The sequence below is a fragment of the Zootoca vivipara genome, chromosome 6 (assembly GCF_963506605.1).
Source record: "Zootoca vivipara chromosome 6, rZooViv1.1, whole genome shotgun sequence".
NCBI classification, from domain to species: Eukaryota; Metazoa; Chordata; class Lepidosauria; order Squamata; family Lacertidae; genus Zootoca; species Zootoca vivipara.
Window position 1 is genome coordinate 56,703,070 of NC_083281.1, and position 27,969 is coordinate 56,731,038.

A 27,969-nucleotide genomic window follows, 5' to 3' on the forward strand; every position below is an offset into this window, starting at 1 on the left:
GAAACACGGTATATATATACACACACCATATAGCACTCCTATGGTGCTGGAGGAGACTCTTGAGAGTCCCATGGACTGCAAGAAGATCAAACCTATCCATTCTTAAGGAAATCAGCCCTGAGTGCTCCCTGGAAGGACAGATCGTGAAGCTGAGGCTCCAATACTTTGGCCACCTCATGAGAAGAGAAGAATCCTTGGAAAAGACCCTGATGTTGGGAAAGATTGAGGGCACTAGGAGAAGGGGACGTCAGAGGACAAGATGGTTGGACAGTGTTCTCGAAGCTACGAACATGAGTTTGACCAAACTGCGGGAGGCAGTGCAAGACAGGAGTGCCTGGCGTGCTATGGTCCATGGGGTCACGAAGAGTCGGACACGACTAAACGACTAAACAACAACAACAACCATATAGCACACAAAAAACAGCGACAATTTGTTGTTGACAAAGGATAGCTGGACATATAAAGGGTCCCATTACCTTCAGTAGCTTTTAGGGCCTCATCGAACCTAAATCCGGCCTTGCCCCAGCAGCTGGACTGGGTTGTGACGTGTGGCTTTGGCTGGAGTGGAGACTTTGGGAAACTGGACTGAGATAAAAGCCACTTAGAGGCTAGTTTCAGTAACGGTATCTTAACTGCTTAGAAATTGTAATTGAGTGCATTTAAAATGCCTTTATAAATATCAGTATCCTGTTATGTATCCCTCTAGTAAACATAATTTAGTTCATCCGATGTTGGTGTCCATTTCATGCCTAATTGTATTTTATCATGGTCAGAGGCAGCTTTAAAGGCATTCCTTTAAATACCATTTAAAGGAAATGGTAGCAGTAGAAAAGGGTCACATTGAGGAACTCTTAAGTTTGGTGGCAGGGAGTTTGATAGACCCTGCAGTATAAAAAATTAAGAAGCACAAATTCCTAAACTGAGACTGAGGCACTACTTTTCTTTTCGGTTGTGGCAGCAGATGAATCAGTTCATCCCATGCAGACAAATTGCATTTTCTACACACAAGTTTTTTTTAAAATGGAAGATAATCAGGTCAAGTGAAGCCTTGATTGCATTATTTTACCTTTTTGCAAACCGCTTTGAGTTTTTTTAAATAATCAAGCAGTGTATAAATGTTAGAAATAAATAAATAAAATGAAGAGCAAACAACATGAGGGTTGCCCACCTTTTCATTTGACCCCTGCAGGTGTGACCAGCACTGATACCAACTGGAGAAAGCGTACTGCACTTTGCTGTAGGTAGCAGTATGAGGAGAACCAGGAACCAAGAGCTACCAGATGACCCAGTAGCCAGGGCCAAAGAGGAAGTCAAAAGAACACAGGGCAAAGCCAGGATCAAGAAGCAAGCAAACAAATAAAAGTAAGTAAATATAACTAATCATATTTTATTTACTTGCAGGTTTATAAACTGCTTCACAATCAAAACTTCTCAAAGCAGTGTAGAATATAATAAAATATAAAATACAAAAGATTACAAACTCAGTAACTGAACACAAACTATTTCTATGATTATACTGTACAGCTGTTATTCCATGAAATGACTAGGTCTTTAAAAGCCTTTTTTAAAAACAAAAACAAAAATCAATAGCTGCCTAAATATCAAAATGTGTGGCATTTGTCTAATTTCATTTGGTAACTCAGATTAGTTACATTTCACTATTCTAATTAGTGTTGTGCGTAATTTTGTTCATAGATCAGCATTAAACTTATATTTTTAATTATGTGTATATCTCCCCATCATAGCTGCCAAGTTTTCCCTTTTCTCGCGAGGAAGCCTATTCAGCATAATGGAATTTCCCTTTAAAAAAGGGAGAACTTGGCAGCTATGCTCCCCATGAAAAGGAACCAGTGTTCCAACACACATTGACCTGTAAGAAATCTGCTTAGCTAGCACTTTTGAGAACAAGTTTTTCCCTTTTGCATTTTTTTTCAGGATTGAGAAGACCTTTACATTGTGTATCACTCAGAGACTGTGTTTGTGAGAAGGCACAATAGTGACACAAAACAAAAACAACTAACAGACAGGCAGGTCATATAAAGCAACCAGAAGGAATCTCTGGCACACAGAGCAGCTAGAAGGAAGTTCTAATATTTTCAGCAGAACTTGTTGCATTTATTGAAATTGAAGTTCGTCTATTCAGGTGCTGGGTTCCCATTGCAGTGAGGACAATAACATTGTGCTTTCACCAGGGAAGGGTTTCCCCATCGATGTTTACAAGAGTGCCATTGTATTTATCTGAGAGACACGCAAGGGTGTTTAGGATCTCTTTCACACCCTCATCCACTTTCATTGGGGCTGGTATACCCTGGAAAAGGAGGGAGAACAGGTGAGCGAATGACCTCTTGCACTGTGCAAAGATGTAATGATGACAAATGGGTGAAAGCAACACACTATTATTTATTTTATTATTTATTACATTTCTATACCACCCTTCATCCAAGGATCACAGGGCAGTTTGCACTTGCACCAAGTTCATGTATGAAGGGCAACCAGAGAAGCATTCTCTTGACAAATGCTCCAACATTCAAACTCTGGGCATTTTGGAAGCAATGGATATCTGCCACAGGGCCAGTGTTTGCCAGGCACAGAGTTTAGAACATGTGTGATCCTAGGGCATGGGGTGGGAACTGAACAGCACAAGTAAGAGCTGAGAATTTTTGCAGTCCGCCTTCCTTCCTCATGTCATTTTTTAAGAAAAATGTTTCCCTCTCTTTGGGAATAATGAGAGGGGGGAAATGGGATTGATTAAGGTCATATCCTGGGCTTGTGTAAAGTTGTCCCAGATTTGAGGACACATCACAGTGTGACAAGTCTGTCTTTGGATCCTAGCTTTCCCCTGTTCCTCACCCAGTCTACCCTCAGCCTGGTGCTTTTTGGCTGTGCTAGCATCAGAGCACCAACATGGGCTGGAGTCAAAGAAGTTGCTGTGGTAGGGGAGAGTTGAGTTAGTGATCTAGCTATTAAATTGGAGATAGAGGTCCAATGTGTCCTAAGGCCCATAGATCACTTTTCCAAAGTGATAATTCACACAGAATTCATTGCCACAAGATGTACTGTTGGCTACTAGGTTTTTGGAAAGGATGGGACCAATTCATGAAGCTTTTATTGATCAACAGCTATCAACCACAATAACAGAGAATACAACCTCCTTCTCCAGAAGCAGTATATCTTTTAATACTTGAAATAGGGACAAACCACCAGGGATGGTCATTATCTTCATATATTGCTGGAGTGGGAAACCTCTGGCCTGCAACTGAAACTTGGCCCACCAGTCCTCTCCATTTGACTCCCAAAGCTGTTTTGGGGAAGCCACATGCCCACCCAACCCAACTCCTGCCTTCATACATAAATGATGTCAGGTGTAGGGCAGTGACAGTGGTGCTTCAAAGGAACAAAAGGTCTCAAAAGGAGCTTAAAATGGGCTCCCATTTGTTCCTTTGCCTGAGCAAGGCATGCTTTCAACCACTTACGTTGATGGGCAGTAGGAGTGTGTGTTGCTCAAAGAGGGCAAAGCAGTTTCCATTCAGTGGAAATTGCTTCTCTTTCCCAGAACTGGCTCCTTTGCATGTGGAGAATCGCAAAGCCCTTTGCAAGCATTCTCACTCTTCTCCTGTTCACATCCCACATTGCAGGTAGAAAAGAGAACCAGAGGGAGGCTTACAATGCATTCGACTGGTAACAGCCCTTCTGCTGTGGTTCCCAAACTTGGGAACCCCATGTGGGTATTTGACAGGTGAGTGAGACAACCCACATGTCAATCATATGACATAATTATGATGGTATGTGATTGACATGTGAGTTGCCCATCCTAACTATCAAAGTGGGGCTGCAAAACAGGACCAGAAAAAGATCTAGCTCCTGGAGCCAAATAAGTTCCCTACCGTTGATATACTGCAGCATATTTATATATGTATATTTATAGTTGCATTTGTTATTATTGTTGTTTCAAGCTGCTCAGAAAGCTTTGTTATGGGTTGTCAAATAAAGTATGCAGTCCTGGTAAACTTCCCAGGATGATCTGTAAAGCCCCCAGGTACAGGGCTGGAGGTACAACCACAATTCAGTACAGATTCACAATAAAATAATAGGCTGATGTTCACTGAGCTGTGAAGTCTATTTTGGCTGGTGTGGGGAAGAAGATTTTATTGTGGGAGGAAAAAGGCCCGTGTAGGGTGGGAGCAGCTGGATACACTTGCCCCAGGCTCCAGAGGGCTAAGATAGCCAAGGGAACCTGCCAGGGGCCTGGTGGATGTTTGTTGTCATGCCAAGAAGACCCGGTGCCTCCCAGTCACCTCGGGCCTGGGGGGAAGGGAATGTTTAAATAAATTTTTGCAACGTCACAATGTTATTTAACATATTATCTACTCTGAGCCTCAGTTGGACGTAGGCCCAAGTGTTTCAGTGCATTTGATGACCTCTGGGAAGTGGAGGGCACCATGAATCACTTACTCCTGAATTTCCCATGTCTGTCTGTAACCACCCAGGATGCAGGGCAACGCACAGGATCTCGTCTTCAGCAAATCCCAGGGACTGGCACCGTGTGAGCATGTTCAGAGCAGCCTAGGAGAGAAATATGCAGGGAGGTGATGAATGATGTTATAGCAATTCTAAGGTCTTATATACTGTATATAAAATAAATGTTCATAAATGTACAAGGCAAACACATACATAAGTATATAAACCACGTGTCTGAAATAGTACAGGAGAACAATCCTGAAGCCATTTTGACTCTCCCAAATTGACTTCAAATATTTCTCTGCAAGGAGGAAGGAAATGGGAAAAGCTTTCCAATTGTTTTTGGACTGTAGGGGCTTACACCTCCCTGTAAATACAGACCGTTGCTGCTGCTCCCTAGTCAGGCAGCCTCCCGTTGAAATCAGGCAGCTGACAGGGACAACCCCAGCAAAAGCCAGGGAACCCCCCCTCAAGCTGGGCTCCCATAGGTGGCAGGTGCTTTCTCTCGCCGCCGCCCAGCTGCTGCCCAGTGCCACAGCAGCACTGAGTGGCTGAGATGTGCTGCCACTGGAGCCCTGAAGGGGGGTGGGGAGTGTGAGAGGCAGAAGAAGAGGAGAGAGGTGCATCTGCTAAATCCTGCCTGGAGTTTGAGTCCTTTCTGGGGTGTTTTTGCCCCCCCCCTCTGAGTCTGTGCTCCTGGCAGAGATCAGCTTTGCCAAACGCTCAGTGTGCCTGTCAGGGTGTTGTTGCAACTACTCTTGAGTAAAGACGCACAACTCCACTCTGTCTTTAATGGTTTTATTGTGCATAGTATTTACAGTGCAGATAAAGCAGAAAACATGACCTCTCAGTCACTCGCAGAATCTGGGAGTGGACGTTTCCGGCTGCGTGACCAGCATAAGAGTTTGGGCACCCCAAAACGCCTCCTCCCGACCTTACGTTTGGTGGCACGCCTTAAATCGGGCGCTAGAAGGGGCTGCACGTTCCCCTCCACCTGTTGGTCAGGGCGTTGCAAAGGCTCTCCCAGATCACAGCCCTGACGCCTCTGTCCCGCTAACTTCCTGATTCCCCTCACCTGACCCGCTGCTCGCTGCTGCTGCTCTCACTGGGCGAAGTGCTGATGAGCAGGATGGGGGGAGGCTCTCTGTAGGGAGGCCACCTGACAGCGCCCCTCTTTGCATCACCATAAAATACCTCTGTACCTTGCTGCAGCGGTAGCTGATGGCATGTCCCACTTCCCATCCAAGTAGATTTGTAATGGAACCACTTGCACTGGACATGTTGACAATGGCAGCTTTGCTGCAGCTCATTCCTTTCTGAGGGCTTTCCCGAGATGCCTTCCTCAGCAAGGGCAGGAATGCCTGGAGATGGAGTGGAATGAAGGGACAACCTTATACTATGTGGGGAGATCTGGCCCTCCTTTATTATAATTATTTTTTAATAAATTTATATACCACCCTTCATCCAAAGATCACAGGGCAGTTTATAATGTAAAACACAAAATTCATAACATAATATTACAAACCAAATACAGCAAAATTAATAAAAAATTAATAAAACACAAACTTAAAAGGTCATAGATTGTTTAACAGCCAAAGGCCTAGTTGAAGGGGAATGTTTTCTCCTGGCTCCTAAAGATACAGTATGTAATGAGGGCGCTGAGCAAGCCCCCCTGGAAAAATCATTCCATAAACTGGGAGTCACTGCAGAAAAGGCCCGTTCTGGTGTTGCCACCCTTCAGACCTCTTGTGGAGGGGGCATGTGAAGATGGGCCTCAGATCATGATTGCAGAATCCAGGTAGGTTCATACTGAAAGAGGCGGTCTTTGAGGTACTGCTGGCCTGAGCCATTTAAGGCTTTATAGGTCAAAACTAGCATTCTGAATTGGGCCTGGAAACTAATTGGCAGTCAGTGCAGTCAGGTCAGGATTGGTGCTATATGCTGAGACTGTCATGCCCCAGTGAACAAGCCAACTGCTGAATTCTTCACCAGCTGAAGTTTCCAAACTGTATTCAGAGGCAGCCCCACATATATAACACCTGAGCCTCAAGTGACAGCAATGGATCAAGGAGTACCTCCAAGCTACATACCTGCTCCTTCAGAGGGCGTTTAACCCCACCAAGAGCTGCCCCCCTCCCATTCATCTGGTCTAGGGAACTACCCACTAACAGTGCCTAAGCTGTAACTGAATTGAGCTTCAGTTTGTGGGCTCTCATTCAGTCCATTACTGAAGCAAAACAACAGTCCAGCCCATCCACTGCCACATCAGTGTCAGTTGAACATCTGTCTTTCGTTCAGCTGTTAAAAGTCCTGTACATTTGAGAAATCAAGCATATTTATTTATTTCATGAAATTTCTATACTGCCCAAGTGTAAAACTAAACAAAAAACACTGCAAACAATGAACTCATCACCGGAAAACACTTGTATAAATCATTCTGTTCTCTATAACTTAAGAGTGCTACATGCTGAGAAATGACTGTGAAGAAGTATGTATCCAGGGATAGCCTTACCTGAGTGATCACCATGGGCCCAATCACATTGGTCCTATACACCTCAGACATATTCTCTGATGTCTCATGTTCTATAGAAGCTCGCCTTGCAATCCCAGCATTATTTATCAGAAGATTCAACCCGGCTCCTTTCAGACATTCAGTGACTCTGGCTGCAGCAGCCTTGATGCTGTTTGGCTCACAAGTGTCTATAGCAACAAAGAAATTATTAAAAAGCTGATTCTGCTGAACCAAATTAACCAGTAACTAGTAAGGTCTAACAAGGTTGAACGTCTATCTCAGGCATCCCCAAACTGCGGCCATCCAGATGTTTTGGCCTACAACTCCTGTGATCCCTAGCTAACAGGACCAGTGGTCGGGGAAGATGGGAATTGTAGTCCAAAACATCTGGAGGGCCGAAGTTTGGGGATGCCTGGTCTATCTTAAGGACAGAAATGACTCAGCAATATATGTACAGTGGAACCTTGGCTCCCAAATGCCTTGGGAGCTGAACGTTCTGGCTCCTGAATGTGATTGTTCCGGTTATCGAACATTCTTTGGAAGCCGAATGTCCGGTGCAGCCTCTGATTGGCTGCAGGAAGCTCCTGCAGCCAATCAGAAGCCGCGCCTTGGTTCCTGAACCGAATGGTTTTGGGAGTCAAATGGACTCCTGAAACGGATTAAGTTAGGAAGCCGAGGTTCCACTGTACATGATTAATAGCTATTACATTTTATTTTATTTGCTAAGTTGATTTGCATTTGATATGTCAGGCCTGGATATGTTTGCTAAATAAAGCAAGCTTCCAATTACACTTCTGTATTTGTCAATATCCTCAAATTCTTTTTCATCATCTTGCTTTTGATATTCTAGAGTCATTGGAGTAGCAACTGGATTATAATTACCTATGCCATTTGACTCTAGCAGAGCCTGAATTTTACTACTTTGACTAATCAGAAAAGAGCCTCTATTTGCATGCCTAGGTAATTGTTCACTGTTTCTACTTTTTTAATTTCAAAATGTGTTTTCAAACTTGTTTTTCTACTTATCTGAATCATAAATCAATAAAAGATCATCAACATAAACCACCAAATAAGTAATTCCATCATTGTCTCTACAAATGTACAGACATTGATCAACTTTGCTTTGCTCAAATCCAAGATTTTTCAACACACTGTCTAATTTCTTGCTCCAACATCTAGCTGCCTGTTTCAAACCATAAATGGAACTTTTCAGTTTGCATACCAGATCTGGATCTTTCACAAAACCCTGTGGTTGAATCATGTATATTTCTTCTTCAAGTTCACCATATAAAAATGCAGTTTTGATATCAAAATGTGAAACCTTCATTTTCTTTTCTGCTGCTATTTTTAACAATAACCTAACATTATAATATGTTACAGGAGCAAAAATTGATTCATAGTCCTCATTATGCTTTTGTGCAAAACCCCTTGCAACCAATCTAGCTCTAAATCTCTGTACTTGAGCTTGTTCGTTTCTTTTAATTTTAAACACCCATTTGGAACTGATGGGCTTTCTCCCTTCAGGTAAAGGTACAAGTTCCCAAGTTTCATTTTTATGCATTGCCTCCATTTCTTCTGACATAGCATTAAACCAACACTTTGCTAATTCTGGTTCCATGTCATTAATTTCTTCAAAACTTTCTGGCTCATTATTGCTTTGTTTTCCAGCTCTCTGTCTATAGCAGTCACCAACTGAGTAGAAAATGATTGAATTTCTTCCCGTAACTGTTTTGCCACCTCTCTGCTTCTGGAGAAACAGTCTCGATAACGCCAGAAAGGTTGGTGAAAATGAATAAAATGCAACAAAATAAGTGCTGGAGATGTTTGAAACAGAACCTTCTCCTATATGTCGTGGACATGTCCAGAAATTGGGAAATTTTGGGGCATGATTCACGAAGAAATAAAACACTAAGAATAAACTACAGTAAAAACCCAGAGACATTTCTATTGGGAATCCTATATAATAAAGTCCCTGTGTCTCTGCGTCCAGTCCCTGTGTCTGCACTACTGCGCATGTGCCCGGCGGACACAGGGATTGGACGCAGAGACTTGGAGCGTAGAGACCGGCCCCTCCTCCGCCTCCTCCCGCTGTCCCAAGTGGCGACGGCCTCCTCCACCTCCTTTCTCCTGAGAAGAAAGAAGAGGCCTCTGCCGCCACCTCCCGCAGCGCACCTCAGGTAAGCGTGCCGCCCCTCGCTCCCCCGCCTCGCTGCCCCACATCACTCCGCCGCAGCAGGAAGGTGGAGGAGGCCGTCGCCACTCGGGACAGCGGGAGGAGGCGGAGGAGGGGCCGGTGGGCCTCGGGTGCTCGCCGGCGGGTGGGGCGAGAGCGGGAGTTGTGGCGGAGTGACGCGGGGGCGGTGAGGCGGGAGAGCAAGGGGCAGCACACTTACCTAAGGCGCGCTGCAGGAGGCGGCGACGCCTTTTCCTTCTCCTCAGGTGAGGAGGAGAAGGGAGGTGGAGGAGGCCATCGCCACTCGGGACAGTGGGAGGAGGGGCCGGTGGGCCTCAGGCGCTCGACGGAGGCGACGCCTGCGCGGTACCAGGGCTTCCCCTCCGGTCCTGCCCGGCTAGCGCCCGTTTACTGAACGGGCTGAATGACACTAGTATTAAATAACAATATCCCAAAAGATATAGTAAATATATTTTTATATCCAACGTCTGCGGCAGGAATATTGATAGCGAAGTATTGGAAAGGGAAACAAATACCTACTAGGGAAGAATGGCTATGTAAATTACCGTATGTGAATACTCAGAGTTAGCTAAATTAAGAGACATAGTAAGACATAAATCAAAAAACTTAGTGAAAAGGAATGGGAATGTCTGAATGAATACTTAAAAAAACAAGGTTCAAGGGTGAATGTCTGGCTGAGTCTAGAATGACTCCGTGAAGAGAAAAGGGAATGAATAATGATTTATAAAATAAATAAGACCAGATTTGAGATGATAAGGAAATGCAAATGGATAAGATGAAACTGAAGGGAAGAGTTGTGTGGTCAGTGGAAGCCTTTATTTTGCCTATTATAATTATGTAAAGATGAACATGGTGTTGAAGAGAGGTTAGTCGAGGTTTTTTTCTTCTTCTTTATTCTTTATCACTATTTTTCTTCTTTTCTTTTTTATTCTTTTCTTATTTATATTTATGAATATGTGTTTTGATTAGTAAGATTTGGAACTTTATTCTATGTTCTTTTTGATGTGATGTTGGGACCCAGGTGGCGCTGTGGGTTAATCCACTGAGCCTAGGGCTTGCTGATCAGAAGGTCGGCGGTTCGAATCCCTGCAGCGGGGTGAGCTCCTGTTGCTCGGTCCCAGCTCCTGCCCACCTAGCAGTTCGAAAGCACATCAAAGTGCAAGTAGATAAATAGGGACCGCTCTGGCGGGAAGGTAAACGGCGTTTCCGTGCGCTGCTCTGGTTCGCCAGAAGCAGCTTTGTCATGCTGGCCACATGACCCGGAAGTTGTCTGCAGACAAATGCCGGCTCCCTCGGCCTATAGAGCGAGATGAGCGCCGCAACCCCAGAGTCGGACACGACTGGACCTGATGGTCAGGGGCCCCTTTACCTATATATATATATATATATATATATATATATATATATATATATATATATGATCCTCCAGATGCAGATAACGACAACTTTGAACCATGGCAAATGCTTAGTTACAATGGTGAAAGTTCCTAAATTATTTGTATAGTATTGGAACATAAGAATGGCATGTAAGAGCCATGTGGAGCAACCAGCTCAGACCTCTTTGCATGTTGAGGTTCTTGGGTAGACTGAAAGGGGAACAATAGGCTTGATTATTATTCTCCCAGGCCTTTTGCTAATTAAACAATCTATGGCCTTTTAAACTGTGTGTGTGATATTGTTATTGTTTATTATTATGGTATGTATTTTGTGTTTTATATTGTAAACCGCCCTGTGATCTTTGGATGAAGGGTGGTATAGAAATTTAATGAATTATCATCATTATCATCCCAAGGTGAGAGGGAGTGACCTAGCTAAGCCTGGCAGGACAGCTTACTCTATGGCATTAACCCCTTCATGCATTAATTAGATTTAAGCATGTTGGTTCTATGAGGCTGATTATCCCACACTAGGTACCTATATTGTCCTGCCCTGCCGAAGGCTCTTGTCATATCCTACCGTACCTGAATACCTGTTTATTGAGCATCCATTCTGATTTGCCAGGAGAAAGTTTATATGGGGATTTGACTTGTCTCACATTTCCCAGTGCATTTTGCCATCACTTTCCAAAAGTAGATTTTTTGTTCTAGGTCGACAGAACACTTTAATCACCTGCATTGAGCAAATTCTCAGTGTGCACTTCAATCCTTTCCACAAAAATGTGATAGTTTGGAGGCACTCTTTTCCAGACAGCTCCCCTTCCCCCTAACTGTTTAGGGAAGTTTTTAATGTTTGATGTCTTACTGTGTTTTAATTTGTTGGAAGTTGTACAGAGTGACTGGGGCAAGCACTCAGATGGGGGGCTTATAAATAATTATGGTGGTGATGATGATGATTGTAATTCAAATCAGAATTCAAACCACATTTTGCAAAGTTGAGGGCCATTTAATGATAGCTGAACTCCCAAGGAAGAGGTTCATGCATGGAGGCACCATTGGTATCTGCTAGCACTTCCACATGCAGACATGATAGCCTGCACAATCACAAGGGGTAGTGTGTAAAAATTAAAGCATGGAAGATTATAGAAATAATTATGTTCAAATATATTGTTGCATACCAACCCATTCTCCAAATGGTGTGAGATTCCAGGGGTTCCAGGCCCATGTTTCAGTCTCCTCGAAATAAGGGATACCAAGAAACTGGCCTGGCTATTCTAATAATTGAATCCTTCCTGGATCGAGGATTTGGAAGCAACACAACAATATACAATGCAAAAAGACTTATTTACTGAATATTACATAGTAGTTTCCCCCAGCCTTTTATACCCGTTTCCTGCTCTTTCCCTTGCTCCCTTTACTACTCTCTTTCTGTCTTCTCCCCACCCACCCAGCGCCGGAATTAATCCTGTGGAGGCCCCTAGACAGTTAACATCTTGGGGAGCCCCCTCACAAATTATCTGCTAATACATTTTTGTAATTTTATTTCAAGATCAAATCAATATTATTTTGATCCAGTGTCACAGAGGCCCTAAAAGGGATGGGAAGCCCAGAGGCCAATGGCTACTCTGCCTATTTGGTAACCCAGCACTGCACCAACCCACTTTTCTCATTTAGACTTCCACACTTTTGCATTTATCTCTTTGTTGTTTGTGCAGGAGCATGAATGGTGGTTGATTGTGTAGCAGCTTGTTTTAAAATTCCATGCGTTTTAATTAGGAGGAACTGCATTAAAGAAGAGGAGAAAGGTTGGCCGACTCCATTGTCTCTTGAGGCAGATGGATCCCAACAAAAATTATGATTCCCCCCCAAAACAGAGCAGGAACTTGGGCAAGACATGTGAACTGCAAACTGCAAATGAGGAACCAATACAAATTAAACAGAGATCCTGTAAAATGGCCTTAAATGACAGCACCTTTCTCCATTAAGGAGAGAGAATCAAGGGGATAAGAAGAGGTACATACCCAGTGGGTTGATAACCACTCCCTCATGCTTGGCAGCCAAATTCTTCAAGGCCTGAAAGATAACAAAACACAGCAATGTAGACTGAATTGTTTGAAACAATGTAGGAAGTGTTATGGAAATTACAGGGGGGCACATCTTGAAAGTTGTTAAATGTTACAAATATTATGCCTGAATGCCAGATGGGTGGGGTATAAATTATTATTATTATTATTATTATTATTATTATTATTATTATTATTATTATTATTATATTTTGATTGACAGCTCAGGGAAGATACCTAGCTTTATAAATCATATAAAATCAACCCCTTTGCCAATTTCCTCTATTCCAATGCAATTTTGCCCTTGGAAAAGGACCCTTTTCCCTGCCACCTCCCGCCATAATCCCTCAAGCATGAGGTCATGTACACACACCCCACCCAGGGGTGACAATTGCTGAGCTGAATGTTGGCCAAGGGAAGCCAAATCTCATGACCGGGGTCCAAACATGCAAAGGATGGAGGGTACTTAAGAGGTGTTTGCCTATGCTAATCTTATACCTGGGTCTTGTCCTGACATGTCTGCTTATGTTAATCTTGTATAACCCTCCCCTTTCTGACATTTTAGTGATGTAGCAATGATGTAGCAATGTTGCTGTACGAACTGTATTCTGGGATATGGTGGGAAAGTTTTAAAAGTCAATGTTGCCCCATGCTCGGGGTTCACTCGCTGCTGTTTGTCCATGTGGGGGACTTGTACCCCGACGAGCTGGGCTGTTGAGTAGTCTCTCAACCCAGAATTTTCCTTATCAGATGCAAAGAGATTAAAGGCACTTCCTAGCAGGTGTCTTTGTTGCTGTTGTAATGGATTTGTACTGGGCTGTCTGCTTCTTCTCCCAGTACATAAACGTTCTTCAAAACTCCCACAAAACTCTGGCCTTCTTTAACTCCTCTCAGGCCACTGTCTCTGTGCTGGTACCCATTTTTCAACAGCAGAATTTAGTACTTTTCCTCTATGGAATGGGGAAGTTTCCCACACCGTACCTTTCTGATATCATAGAATCGTAGAATGGTAGAATTGGAAGGGACCCCAAGGATTCCTGCAATGCAGGAATGTGCAACAGTCCCATACAGGGATTGAACCTGCAACCCTGTCATTATCAGCACCATGCTGTAACCAACTGAGCTACAGAAGCTGCCATGCCACCCTGTGCTTTTCCCAGGCTCTTGCTGGCAAGGGTTGCTGCTTTTCTCTCTCCTTTGCCTGCAGTAAGAAATCTAGTCTCTTCCCCCTTCCTGTGCTCCATAGCCGGGTAAAAATGCAAACCCTGGAATAAAGGAAAGACAGGGATAGGTAAAAAAAACTACCTGATCTGGTCCCTGATACACACACCATCCAAGTTTTTTCTCTATGGGGATGTATATCTTGAATTGTTCTTGCTCTGCAGAAGTGCCTGAACAACAGGAAGCTTAAGAAATCTTATCAGACACCTCCACATAAACCCTAGGCACAATTTCCATGACATCAGAGGGAATTCACTAGTTTAGGCACCCATTCTACAGGATTGCTGGCCCTTTCCTGGAGCTCACCTGAGCACTTGGTCCCTCTGGGTCCCGACAAGTGGCAAAGATCCATTCTGGCCTGTTGCTTTTCTCCACCAGCTGCTTGACCAGTTCTAAGCCAATGCCCCGGTTGGACCCAGTCACCAGGATGGAACGTGCATTCAGCATGGACATCTTCTAATGGATGAAACGTTTTGCTTGCCTAAGTCCCCAGCTCCTCTGCTGCAGTTCACACAAACGATTGCCCTCCTAAACCAGCTCTGGGTCTTTTTTAATTTTGCTGCATTGCTAGCTCCTTGCAGCACAACAAAAAGAAAGAGGAACCGGTTTAGCGTACAATCCCTCTACAAGCACTTCAAAGCAAGATTATGTAATATAATTGCTTGCCCAAAGGGGGATAGGATTTGGCAGAAAAAGAAAATGGGGGGGGGGAATGTATGTGTCAGAGAGCGACAGCAGAGGCTGCCTGGCAACCTTGGACATGTGCAGTGTGCAGCTTATCTGGATAACCTTTGGAGTTTAACCCTCCACCCCCCCCCCCTCCCCTAGCCAAGCAGATATTGATTCAATCCCTTGATTTATGAGCCTAATGGAAAAACGATATTCCTGCTGTAGAGGTCTTCAAGGGTTCTTGCATTGCTTGGGGGGGGGAGGAGCTCACTGCAAATTTCAAGAGGGGAGATTTGGTAGGGCTTGCCAGAGCTGTGTGCCAAGGAAGGCTTGGCAACAATGTGTGAGAGCAGTGTCTGCTCACACACACACCCTTTCCTTTCCCTCAACTGGAAAAAGAGAAGGGGGCTAAAGGAAAACAACAACCCTACTGCTTCTGTTTTGGATTTGCAGCTATAATTAGGAGCAAGTAGGATGGCCCTTCCACACCATCATGGTTTTATGAGGGAGGATTCAAGTGGGTACCTGGAAATTTAGGTGTGAATTAAAGCCTTTGGGCAACAAATTCACCTCAAATTGACTTTACAGTTAGAAAAGTGGCAGCGAAATGCACTGAAAACCATTAAATGAATAGCTGATGGGAAGAAGTATAAATGTCCTGCAATCAAATCAGGATTAATGCAGGATGAAAGTTCTGCAAACAAATCAGAACTGCTCAACAAAGATCAGATGAGGTAATCTCTGTGTAAACTTTATGCAACTAAATCAGGATGAATGCTACTACGGTAAGTGGGTGATTTGGAAGAGCCCTTAGTTAACTGACGCAGCTCTTGTTCTGGCTTGTTAGAGTTTAAGCATTTCTGGTTAACTGGCCAAGTATGGCCAGGGAGGTAGAAGCAAATTCCATAGTGCTCTCAAAGGGAGTTTCTTTGAGACGGATCTTAACTAGGTCTACTTCACAAGTTACATGAGACTGGGGTTAAACTAAATGAATCTCTCCCGTCCCCGTCCCCCCACTCCCTGCCCTGCCCTGCCCACCCCCTGACTCTGAGGACAAAAAAACTACTAATGAGGTCAAACCAGGTGGACAAGATTAGCTTGTCGCATGGACGTAGCCAGGATTTTTGTGGGGGGGCAGGCTTTTGTTGGGGGCGGGGCAGAACCTCAGATTTGTATTGATTTGTATTGATTGTGGAGGCAGCTGCTCCCCTTCCCCCCCCCTGCCCCCTTGGCTACTCCCATGGCTTGGCATACTTTCTTTTGGTGAGAGATGAGTCTTTGCATAACTAAAGAGATGGTCAAGTGCAAGTGAGGTGATGGCACAGAAATTCAATAACTTGAGAGCCTTCTGAACCCCCTTCTTCTCTAGCTGGATGTGATTTCATCAAAGTATCTGTATGTGAAAAAGAACAAAGACTGTCAGCCTTGAAATGAGGGTGTTAAAAGGGGGCACAGAGGTCTAACTTGTTTTTTGCGTGGAGCAAAAGCCTAATAGGGGAGCCTGATCTGTTCAAGTGTTAATTCTGTGAGTCTTCCCTCTCTTGCTCAGCCCAGACTTCTGCGTGAATAAGCTTTATGTGACAGAAATGCCAGCGGTCTCACAGGCTTACAAACACACAGACACCAGCCCTGCTGTGTATGGGCAAGGGGTTCTTCTGGGATTGCTCCATCTGCCCACCAGAAATATTTCTGAACTGATATATAGCCACAACTAGAAGAGGAGTTGGCTCCATGCTGTTGCACAATGTAATGGGATTGTGATCATGAAGTCACTATACAGCTGAAGGGCACTGTTGGCATTTGATGGCATACACAATGTTAAAAGATGAGCAATTAAATAGTCCTGAGATGGTATGTTTGCTGTTGTTGGGGCTAGTAATGGTGTTGTCCGGGTGTATGTGTTGGCATCTGGGTTTATTGCAAGCTCTGGTACCAGTGTCCATGTTAAGTCTGGTGGTTGTATTACCGTATTGTGGGTGAGGAATTGTTTAAGATTGGGTGGCTGTAGGCAATGAAAGGTCTTCCTCCCAGATCTCATGCCACCAGTGGGTTGGAATATGCTGCAGCTACACTATTTTGCCACCAGATGGCAGCAGAGTTGGTAGAAAGAGGCTACAGTTACTGTACACTACTAGTTTACCATCTCTTACCAACATGAGTCTCACGAAACTGCGGGAGGCAGTGGAAGACAGGAGTGCCTGGCATGCTCTGGTCCATGGGGTCACGAAGAGTCGGACACGACTAAACGACTAAACAACAACAACAACAACAGTTTACCACACTATGCTTGCAGTGAGCAGAAAGAGGCTGCAGTTATACATTTTTGTCACCAGGTGACAGCAAAGTACTATTTAAGGACTTTACTGACTTAAGTTTTAATACACAACAGAGAAAGAGGGGAACTGCAATTCCCATAGACCCCAGCCAACAGGGATGAAGGCAAAGGATTCTGGGCTATAGTCTATATTATGTTAGCGGCTCTTTAACTCTATTAGTCTAACAGAGTTACCGGTAATTTTATTCTGTTTTATTCTGAGGAAGGTGTGCCTATGTTGGAGGGGCAGGCCGGGGGGGGATCCCCCCAACAGACAAGCAGACACCCTAACCGTTTCTGAATTTAAGAGGCAATGAACAATTTAAGTTCAGCATGTACATATAGTACAGCCCTGCAAGATAGCACCACCATCTATTCATATTAATAGCAATAATTTGCAAACATCTGCAATAAAATTTCCGTTTTCTTGCATTCTCTTTGGCAGGCTTGTATTCAATTCCAGACTTCTTCTTTTTTTAATAGAAAAGAACTGGAAGTGTGATAGGATACCTAGCAAAGAGGATAGGCAAATAAAAATGATATCATATCATATTATAATTTGGTAACAAAAATAGCAGAAATTAAAGGAATAAATGAACAAAAAAAGGATAAAGATTGGAACAAATTCAAAGATTATATAGCAAGTTTTGTGGAGAATGCCGACCTCTCAGTAGACTTATGAAGGCTCAAACAAATGAATATCAAAATGGATAGTAAGGACGTATATATATATATATATATATATGATAAAAAATTCCTTCAGTAGCACCTTAAAGACCAACTAAGTTTTTATTTTGGTATGAGCTTTCGTGTGCATGCACACTGGGTATCTGAAGAAGTGTGCATGCACACGAAAGCTCATACCAAAATAAAAACTTAGTTGGTCTTTAAGGTGCTACTGAAGGAATTTCTTTATTTTACTTCGACCCAGACCAACACGGCTACCTACCTGTAACCATATATATATGAGTAAAGAACAAAAAATGTGCAATATAAGATCAGCTGGAAAGCACAACAGGGTGGGTGGTGGGACGGGCGATGGGTGTCTGAAGAGTTAAATTGATTTCCATTATGTATTGATTATTTATTATTTACTGTATTTTTGGTTTGTTTCTTGCAATTTATGTACATTTTTGTAAATTCTTGTATGAAATAAAAATTTATTAAACAAAGAAGAAGAAAAAGCTGGCATAAATATTTCCAGAGACTGCTGGGTCATGTGCTCCTCTGGCTGCTGGATCAGGCTAAAGAACTGTGCACACAGAACCAGTTTCCTTGTGTGTCTAGAAATATTCTTCCTTGTGCATATTAATGCCCCCCACCTCCTCAAATCTACCCAAGCTGGACAAAACCCATTTCTCTTTTACCAATACTTTGTAGAAACAAATGGTGCAACAGACTGATGTTGCCAGGAAGACATTTGGTAGCTGTGAGCAAGTCCCTCTTCCTGAGCCTCAGTTTCCCTAAGATTAAAGCCTATGTAAGAAAACCTTTTACTCACAGGTTTGCTGTGGGTTTGTGAGCATCTTCACTGTGCAAATTAGATGGACTCCTGGGCAGGAATCGGTGCAAGTTTCACAAATCTTATGAGTTACTGAGATTTTCTAGGAACCAACTTGGAGAGATAGATGAAGTGTGCCAATGAAAGAAGGGGGTGCATTCTGGCCCCCTCCCTTTTTTTGGCACACCTCAAGTCTATGAGAAAATCACAGTCTCTGACTCGAGAGATGAGATAGCAAAACCCAAGCCATTTTTTAAGAAAGAAAACAAGACCTAGTGAGTATCTACATTTATTTACTGTATTTATTCTTTGTAAAATATGCATACAGATGCAAAACATCCCACAGACACACTTTAAATCATCTTTCCTACCTTCAAGTGTGTGTACTGCCCAACTGAATAATAAGTGGCTGTTTTAATTTAAACTCTGTATTGTGCTAAGTAGAGCATTTTTGTAAACACAAAGCTGAATCCAAAACCCTAGTGCATGCAGCCCACATGACTGTTGCATGGCAAAAGTATATCTCCTTTGGTTTCTAGCACCTGTGATTACTTGCTGGTGCCCATAATAAACAGCAAAGCATGACACTAACCTCAGAAGTCATATATGTCCCTTACATCTATTTTATATTAAAATCAGCCTTTGACTGATTTAATCAATAGTCAATGTTTATTTTAATGTGATTGTGTTGATCGACTTCCTTGTATTCCTTTCACAGTTCCTGTAAAAACCAGTTTTAGATATAAAAAAGAGATGCTTATTACTACTAAAAAAATTCTGTAATAGTCTGCTGAGAGGGGCCAGTGCTAGGAAAGGGGAAACAGTCACAGCAGCAGGAGTGTAGGCATGTCCCAATGGCTGCCATGTCCATAGCAATCTCACCCAGAAAAACCAATCCAGACTTAGCTCCCAGAATGCACTGCTACACTGAGCACCACACACATCACCAATTAGTAACCCAAACACATGCTGCATAGCCCCCCACACCCCATAAGCAACTATACTTAGCAACAACTTGTGGCATCTCAGCCACAGGTGGGTCATCACTCCCCCAACACACACACACAAATGCCTGCAGCCCCATCACACACCAACAACACCATGGAACCAGAGAGCACAGTCCAAAAAACTGTTCCTTATAGACATGAAAGAAACAATTAAGCAACATACCGAAGGAGAAAAGGAGTTCATAGTAGCAAAGAGTTCTGCAATCCTCACTCCCCACCAACCCCCGGTGGGCACCCCATAGATCAGTGGTCCAGACATGACAAGGAGCAGCCAAACACCAAGGGCTTGGTAGGCAGGTGGGGCTGCATGAGCAAAGACAGCTGGGGGCAAGAATGCAAGCCAGATCAGACCTGCTGCTGGTGCAAAGACCAGTGGCACCTTCAAGAAGGCTGCATAGCCAGGGAGATCCGCACAGGCAGACACGCCAGCGAGGCCACTGTGATCACCAGCCACTTGCGCCAGCTTATAGAGAAGCAGGGAGAGTTCACCAAATTCCTCTGTGATGGAGACCCCACATTTCTTACCACATGCAGGATCTGATTGCTCCAGCGCAAGGAGGCAGCAAAGAGCCTCTCAGTGCCTGTGGACGTGGTGCCACAGCACTGAGTGTGCAAACCTGCACCACCAGATCTCCAATACCCTCCTGGAGTGTGGTGAAGCAACTGGCACCTCTGGCAACATGCACCACCCAGCCTCCTACACTCCACAGTTGCCACAAAGCAACAAGACCTCAGCGACAGCTCTGGGTGCAGCAGGGCCGTCTTAAGCACCTCTGGCACCATGGTTCCGCGGATCCCTCCGCCGCCCCCGCCGCCCCGTTTTCCAGCGCGGCGGGCGGGCTCAGAGCGCAACTAGGCTGCCGAGGGTGCTGCTGTGTGACGGGCGACGGGATTAGTGCACAGCGCTGCTGCCAAGGGCGCTGCTGTGAGGCGGAGCGACCGGTGGGCACAGCCGTAGGGCCGGCCCTGGGGTGCAGGACACACACATGTGAACAGCTGGGCAGTGACCTCCCCCACCAAGACACCCACATTCTTCACTACAAGTGCATGATACACTAGCACCACAGTTTCCGCCATAAGGCTCCCACCACCACCAATCCCCTTCTCCTCCTTGCCAACACTACCTGCCAAGGACTCAGTCTGTGTCTCTAACAGAGTAGCAGCATCACTCACCCTGTCATCCTTAGTAACTAGCCAGGGCCGAGCTCCAAAATTGCTAGAAGTGGAAACTCCCTTCACCCAAGACTTTCACACACAGTGGAGGTGGCAGCTCCTCCTGATTCTCTTCCGTTATCCCAAGGCCCAGCTTTGAAGGTGGCCTTGGGGGCAGCAGGGGCACCAGTTGGGGGTGTGCTGCAGGTTGGAGTTGTGGCACTTCAGAATCCTATAGAGGGGTACCTGTGGCATGGTGGAGATGACACTGAGCGAGGCAGCTGTTGGGAGGGTAGGCATGGCTGCTGATCTGCAGAGGAACAGCATGCCTGTATGCACAAAGAAGAGGAGCAGGACTGTCAACACCATGGACAGCTCACAAGCTCATTTTCCTGGAACAGTGTCCCCACATACCCTTGGAGGACCTGCCCAAAGTGCTGGATGGGGCTGTCACAAACAAGGGGAGCATACCCACCTCCAGGGCTAAAAAGATTAATGTGAGAGAAGAAGCAGCCAGCCACCACAGCAGTGGCACAGCTGTCCCACACAGGACTGGGCTCCTTTGGGAGGATGTGCAAGATACAAATTAAATAAAGAAATAAATATAAATAAATCTCTGCAATCTTAACCCCTTGACTGCACAAAGACAGCATGCCTCCAAGTTCCCCAGATTTCCTCTCCCAGACAGGAAGTGGTGGCCCCGCAGCTCAGGTGGAAGGCAAAGCCTCAGCTAACCCAGCTGTCCCATCCTCTGTTCGGTTTCTGTTAATTGGTTCTCATGGGAAAGTTACAGATTCTTGTTTCACACAATTAACTCAAGGCAGTGTAAATTTACTCTTGGCAGAAAGCCAAGGTCTGCCTGGCCTGGCAACAACTCTCTCATTGGTTAATGACCAGCACTGAACTCTGTTATCTAGGAATGCTAGCACAGTTGTTTATTGTGGTGTTAGGAGTAGGAGTGCTGCGTATGGTTGGAGAGAGAGAGAGTAAGGATTTATTTTGCTTTGCTTTGTATGCAGAAACTCTGCTGGTTTTATTTTCTTTTAATAAATCCTGTAAATAGTTATTCTGCATCTAGCCGACTAGTCATTTCCACCTCAACTAGCTTCTGCGCTGTGCAGGAAAACTCTGCTACGTTTGGGCTAAAGCCACTAGAGCTATGCCTGACACTTTAAAATTCTAAGATCCTCTTCTAATGAATATATTGTTCTGTAGCATGAACTTGCTTCTACAGGCAAGACCTTCTCATGAGCTTTAATCTAGGAAAGGTGAAACTGAATTTTTTAAATTACTATTTAAAGCAGAAGTAGCTGACCTTTGACCCTCCAGATGTTGTTGAGATTCCCAAATCCTGTCCACTTCAGGAAGGCAGCATGGCCATTCCAGTAATCAGGAACTCTGGGAGCTGTAGACCAACAACATCTGAAGATCCACAGCATAGCTAGCCATGCTTTAAAGTGTCCCACAACATTATCATTTAAACATAGCTGCCAAGTTATCCCTTTTTTACAGGGATTTTCCCTTATGCTGAATAGGCTTCCTCGCGAGAAAAGGGAAAACTTGGCAGCTATGCATTTAAAGCAGCTTTTCATTATAGATCACTCAGAGATGTAGAAAAGGCACAACCCTGAGAGCAGCCTGTGATATTCCAGGCTGCATTTTGCAATGCCTTGTCTATTGAGGTCATTGAAAGACCAATATAATTCTCTTGGAGCCAGAAATAATTATCACCACCATCACCATCACCATCACCATTTATTAAATTTATAAATACAACATTCAGTGGCAAACAATTCCACAGGCTAATTGGTTAGTGTGTGATGGAATTCCCCGTGTCTTCTGAACCTGCTGTAGATTGTGTTGGATGCCCCACATTCAAATATTACCAGAGTGTTAAGCATTTATTTCTGCAGTATCTATGATCTGAGAAGCATGCAGTCGATCTCCCCCCCCCCTCCATTCAGTCCAGAAACCCAGCCACCCCACCCCTCCCATTTAAGGGGGGGTCACATCTAGGTCACATCTACTTGGCCTTCCTCATGGAAACTTGATTAGCAAATGGTTCTCTAAGTGAGAATTCACCACAGACTTAGGGAAATAGCACTTTTTTTAACATACAAAGGTACAAAGCAGTGGGATTCAGCCCCAACCCAAACCTGAACTGGAAGGGAGCCCCAGAGCAATTTCTAATGGCAGAATAAATGTGTGAGGGAAAGAGATTACTTTTCCCCCTAACACAACCTTCCCCACACACCCCAACCCCCACCCCAGCCTGTGGTTCAGCTGTACAGCTGTATAGCTGTATAGCTTCCAAGTCATGACTGGTTTGTGGGGAGCAGGGGCTTCCAGAGGCACAACTGATTCCCAGCACTCCACTTTTGAGAAACTCTCCACTGCTCCCCCCACATCTGCTTCTGGATCCTGAATGGTGGGACCCATTCCCACATCTCCGCACTTTGGATTCTAGATTAACAGTACAGGCTCCGCACAGTGAAGTGTGCCTTTGGCTGAGGAATACCATTCATGGGGAAGGAAATCTCCAATAGGTGCAGGTTCTCTCCTTCTGGGGAAATATCTGAGGCCCGTGGTCAGCTCAATGACATTACAAACAGATGCTAGGACCCCAGCCAAAGTTAGAAAGAAAGCAACCAGCAAGTGCCTCTGGAGAAATATTCCAAAGTACCTGCATATGGCAGTCACATTAAGAAGCATTGAACAATCTTTGCATAGTCAGCTGTCCAATTTGCATAGTCTTTGCATGGTCATCTGTCCAATCCAATGGCAGCATTTTAATTTTGAAGAGAAAGAAGAGAATAAGCCTCATGTTTCTTCTGTGTATCTCTAGCAGAATCCTTGTTTTCTCCCCACTATTTTTTAAGCAGCTATGAAGCACAAAAGATTTACATGTTCAGTGATGGCCTTCATTACCGGTAGAAGTGAGCATTCAGTACTGCATACAGAGGTTTCTCCCACATGTATATATAATGATTTTAGGGACCAGCCCATGGTCTGTCACCAGAGCAGACAGCAGCCAAATGGTTCATTTGAACAGCAACATTGGACTTTCTTCCAACTCCTCCACCCTAAACAAGGTGGCCATTCAGAGGATTAGCTAACATGAGCAAAGAAGACCAAAACTCATCAGTAATTTGACAGCCCAGCATGTGAACATTTTTTGTTTAAAAAATAATGCAGAACCCAGAATACCATTGTTACTTTCTTGCCCTATTCTCAGAAGCAAAGGGAAAGTATTTTGTATTTAAGTTATTTCAAATATAATGCAGTTTTTGGAAGTTCTACATTGTTATTAAATAAAAAACGGCATTCCTGATACCTACAAATATAGCAGAACAGTGTGGTACAACGACTGATCCAATAGGATATATTTCTGTGAACTACATTTCACCCCTTTATTCCATTTGCTCTAGTTTATGTAAATGGCAAAAAGAACAATAACTAGAAGCACAGAATTCATCAATCAAAATAAATATTTTCCAGTTACCTGGGCAACGAAGAAGAGATTACAGATAGTCATACTTCCCCTAATTTTCACTAAAGGATGCCCAGCTGAATTGACTTTTTCGATGTGGCAACACTAAATCGAATGACAAATCTTTCTGTTCTTTCTCAGAATCTACAAGTTGGTATCCGAGTATATTTAAGGCACCCTTGCAAACCTCCTGCACTTGCTTGACTTTCTGAAACGAAAGAACAGTCCTCCATGCCTGGGAGACATTTACTGCATTTCGGGGAGTGATTTGGAAGGCCTCCCTCTTCCTACTTGGCCCTTGTCCATGGGTGATATTATAGATCCAGTTTTCAAGTTTGCTGGTCAGCTGAAGACCTGAAAATTTATACATTGCTGTAATTTCCACTAAAGGGTCTCGTACAAGATCTTCAAACCGGATCATCAAGTAACGATCTTTCAGAAAACTTGGAGGTTTCAGGGTTGCTGTTTCATAAATCTGAACGTGGCTTCTACAGATCTCCTGCAGGACTTTGTACTGGCCATCTTCCACTTTTGTGCCATTCATGCTCAAGACAATCCCATTGTCACGGGCAAGAGCTTTTGCTGATTGTTCCCGTGATTTCACAACAGCTCTGGGGTCACGGACGAGGTGGATGATTTTGAGGTTCAGGGAGGGGTCAGTGAGGAGAGGATAAAGCACCTTGAGGTCAAAGATCCGGACTTCCTTCAGGACAATGTGGCTATAGCTCTTGCAGGCCTCTTCCACTTTGCTGAAGGGGGACTTCCCACAGACAGCCTTGCAGGCACTTTCGCTGGTGATATCAGTGCGGTGGAACAATTCACAAACAGGATCTGTGCACAAGGCACGACTTACTGCCCACTGGAAAAGATCTGACACATTTCTCTTCCATGGCAGGTAGGCATCGAAGACTGACATGTCACACTTAAAGACTGACCGGATGAGGTCCCGCACTGCCATGTGCAAGACCTTGGCGCTGTTTTGGTACATGGTTGCCCACACATGCCAGGCTGGCTCCATCAAGTAGAAAACATCAGGGTGTTGGCTGAAGAGCTGCCCAACAAAGGAAGACCCTGACCTCCAGGAGGAGAGGATGAGAATGTGCACCTGGGGTGGTTTCTCTTCAGACTGAGACATAAAGCCACCATGCTGAGCACACAAAAACAGTAGAAATCCTGTCTGAATCACAAGGAAGATTGCAACTGTAGTGCTGGATATTCGGATCCTCGCCATTCTGGCTGAAGCAGAGCACAACTGGAGGAAAAAGAGAGGGGGAGCTGTTCAGTTTTCAGTAGGATGACAGTGACACACAAGGACCTTGCATGCAAACAAGTAACAGTCTGGGTTGCCATACATATTGTATTCATAACGCCCGGAAACTACTAACCAGTTCAGATATGCAAGTCAGTGAGAGCCATGAAAAACTGCAGGCTGGAGGATGAGACAATAGTGATGCTCAGAAAGCACAAAAGAGTTTGGAACAAACACACTACTGTTTGTGGGGGGGACAGGGCAATGGAGGCAGTCTTTATTCCACATTGATTGTATTGTACTGTGTGTGGAAGGACAGAATGCAAGACCCAAAGCTCAATTTAGCATTCTGAAAATCTCAAGTTATCTTTTGAAAACAGTTAGATGTGTCTTGCCTTCTAATCTGCAGGGGAAAGTGTGCAGGGACTAGTGGACTGCAGCAGCTCCCATCAGCCCCAGCCAGTAATAGGCAAGGTGATTTGTAGTTCAAAACATCTGGAAGGCACCACCAGACTGGCAAAGGTTGGTCTCCATAGAGGTTCACCAGTTTACTAACAGAGGTCTTTCTCAGCCTTAATTTTGGAGATGCTGTGGAGAGGGGACAGAGCTAAAGATCAGCCTGTTCTCCTTTAGCTTTGAAGTAGTTATACTAAATGAGTAAAAAGGTAAAGGGACCCCTGACCATTAGGTCCAGTCGTGACCGACTCTGGGGTTGCGCGCTCATCTCGCATTATTGGCCGAGGGAGCCGGCGTATAGCTTCCAGGGCATGTGGCCAGCATGACAAAGCCGCTTCTGGCAAACCAGAGCAGCACATGGAAATGCCGTTTACCTTCCCGCTGTAGCGGTTCCTATTTATCTACTTGCATTTTGACATGCTTTCGAACTGCTAGGTTGGCAGGAGCTGGGACCAAGCAACAGGAGCTCACCCCGTCACAGGGATTCGAACTGCCGACCTGCTGATCAGCAAGCCCTAGGCTCAGTGGTTTAACCACAGCGCCACCTGGGTCCCAGACTAAATGAGTAGAGATGGACAAATCTGTTTTTTAAAGTATTTATTTGTTGTCCATAGCTCTATCACACCTTTATTCCAAGGAGCTCAAGGCAGAGTACAGGGTACAGTTCTAGTTAATTTGCACAATCTGTGCAGAAAATGCAAGTAACCATCACTCCCCCCCCCCTTAAAAACAAAACTCAGGTAAAGCATAACTTCTCCCGTGACATATGGAGTACTGAGGCATACGACCCACTCAGAGTCAACTACCACCAAGCAGAGCCTGTGCAAAAGGATACCAACTGCAACCAGTGCCAAGAGGAGGAAGAGACCCCGGAGCTGTGCTAAAGTGAGCCATCCACCGCCAAGCAGTGAGGCAGGCAGTTGCTGGAGAAAGCCCAGAGCGATGCACGTTTCTCCCGACCCGAGAGCTTAAGGGCGGCTGCTTGAGATGCGCCCGGGCTTCAGGCGCGCCCTCCGCCAGAGGACGCTGCTTGGATACGGGCGCACTCTGCACGCGCTCAAAGGCCGTCGCGGCTTCTTTCGTTCTCTGAGTTACGCCTGCCGCGCCTCCCAGTCCGGCGGTGCACAGACCTCGAAAGCCTCGACGCCGCGCGGGCCTGACTCTCCGGTCCGCGCGAGATGAGTGGAAATGGAGGAGAGCGAGGGCGGGCAGGGGGAGATGGCCAAGCAGAGGGAATCCGCTGCTGCCCCTCTTCCTCCGGGAGGGGCTCGGAAAACCCGGTGGGGGAGGCAGAACCCCCAGCTGCGCCACGGCCGCCCCGACAGCCCAGCAGGAAGGCAGCCGTCCTGGGCCGGAGTCCCCGCGGCTGCCCCGTTTCGGCTCCTCACCTCGGCCAAGACTCACGGGCCCTTTCCTCAGGGACGCGGGGAATTTGGAAAACAGGGGGCAGGCGGGGCCTGGGGGCTGAGACGCGCTGGCTGACTGGCTTGCTGCTGCCCTCGCCGGGTCGCTCCAGGTGCCGCCGCCGCTGCTCCGCAGACAGACAATGAGCCGCTTTCAGACGTGGCCGCCGCCGCGTCCCGGAGCGGCCGCCGGAGGGAGGCGCCAAGGAGGGGCCGGTCCAGGGCGGGAGGCCGAGCAGCCCCCTCTGCGGGAGGTGGGCTCTGCGCTCAGGCCAGCCCCCTGCAAGGTGGTGCGCGCCGTCCAGGCTCCGCCATCCTCCATCTCCGCCCCTCAGCCGAGAGCTCCAAGGACGACGGAGGCGCTGCTTCTCGCTTACCACGCGTGACCGGCCTTTCGGCCCCCAAATGCCTGATGAGGGGATGCCACACCGAGTGGAGGCGGAGGAACCCGACGGCGCTACCAACAGGCGGCAAGGCGGACGCTCCGCTCCCGACAAGGCTGCTCGACTCAGGATGCTGACCCGCCTTTCTCGCGCACGCTGTCGCTCAGGCGCCCGTCCCGTGGCTTTAAGGGCAAGAAGGAGCCGCGTAGACCACCAGGCCCGCTGCTTCGTGCAGCCTGCTGCCGTAGCCCCTGCCCTGCAGTGGACTAGGAAGTAGACTCGACACTGATCGGGTCTACCTTGCAGAACTGCTTGTAGAACTCCTAAGGGCGTCATGCATGCGAAAGCCTTAGGACGCTGCTGGGCCAGCGCTTTGGCGTCTAATTTGCAGTCCGTGAAAGGACGGGGGCGAGGCAAAGTGCAGCCTGCTGCCTTTCCAGCCTCCCCCCATGTAAACGAGGCAGCTGTAGTTGCCCATGCCTATCACTCTCTTCCTGCCCCCCCCCCTGCTCATTTATAAA

At 45.6% G+C, this 27,969-nt stretch overlaps 3 protein-coding genes across 4 annotated transcripts in view; 1 reads left to right on the forward strand and 2 right to left on the reverse strand.

The window, feature by feature from the left end:
- LOC118085998 (C-signal) overlaps positions 1–1,306 on the forward strand; it is a 19,080-nt gene extending 17,774 nt beyond the window's left edge. Inside the window, exon 7 of the mRNA XM_035117199.2 lies at positions 1,190–1,306. Within this exon, the coding sequence (XP_034973090.1) occupies positions 1,190–1,205 (16 nt within the window). The 3' untranslated portion in view covers positions 1,206–1,306. The remainder of the gene's footprint in view (positions 1–1,189) is intronic.
- On the reverse strand, positions 928–14,511 carry LOC118086000 (C-signal). Its single transcript, XM_035117200.2, has 6 exons — positions 14,131–14,511; positions 12,562–12,613; positions 6,971–7,158; positions 5,661–5,819; positions 4,453–4,563; positions 928–2,308 (listed from the first exon to the last, which is right to left on the reverse strand). The coding sequence occupies exons 1-6, from the start codon at positions 14,275–14,277 to the stop codon at positions 2,186–2,188; spliced, it is 780 nt and encodes a 259-aa protein (XP_034973091.1). The 5' UTR covers positions 14,278–14,511; the 3' UTR covers positions 928–2,185.
- Positions 14,512–22,029: 7,518 nt separating this feature from the next.
- On the reverse strand, positions 22,030–27,906 carry LOC118087158 (carbohydrate sulfotransferase 6-like). Of its 2 annotated transcripts, none has more exons than XM_035119541.2 (2): positions 27,443–27,906; positions 22,030–25,209 (listed from the first exon to the last, which is right to left on the reverse strand). In XM_035119541.2, exons 1-2 carry the CDS (start codon positions 27,782–27,784, stop codon positions 24,010–24,012), a joined length of 1,542 nt encoding a protein of 513 aa, XP_034975432.2. In that variant the 5' UTR covers positions 27,785–27,906; the 3' UTR covers positions 22,030–24,009. The 2 variants fall into 2 exon arrangements, with proteins under 2 accessions (XP_034975432.2, XP_034975433.1); XM_035119542.2 differs by lacking the exon at positions 27,443–27,906 and adding an exon at positions 27,051–27,372.
- Between the last annotated feature and the right edge of the window lie 63 nt (positions 27,907–27,969).

Bases quoted from the DNA above. Each gene is read 5' to 3' on its own strand.
- LOC118086000 (XM_035117200.2), bottom strand. From the start codon at position 14,277: ATGTCCATGCTGAATGCACGTTCCATCCTGGTGACTGGGTCCAACCGG. The intron at 4,564-5,660 runs GTACAGAGGTAT...TTTCTCTCCTAG, and splicing joins TCAGCTACCGCTGCAGCAAG to GCTGCTCTGAACATGCTCAC. The intron at 2,309-4,452 runs GTAAGTGATTCA...CTCCTTTTCCAG, and splicing joins CAGACATGGGAAATTCAGGA to GGTATACCAGCCCCAATGAA.
- LOC118087158 (XM_035119541.2), bottom strand. From the start codon at position 27,784: ATGACGCCCTTAGGAGTTCTACAAGCAGTTCTGCAAGGTAGACCCGAT. The intron at 25,210-27,442 runs GTAAGCGAGAAG...TTTTTCCTCCAG, and splicing joins CGAAAGGCCGGTCACGCGTG to TTGTGCTCTGCTTCAGCCAG.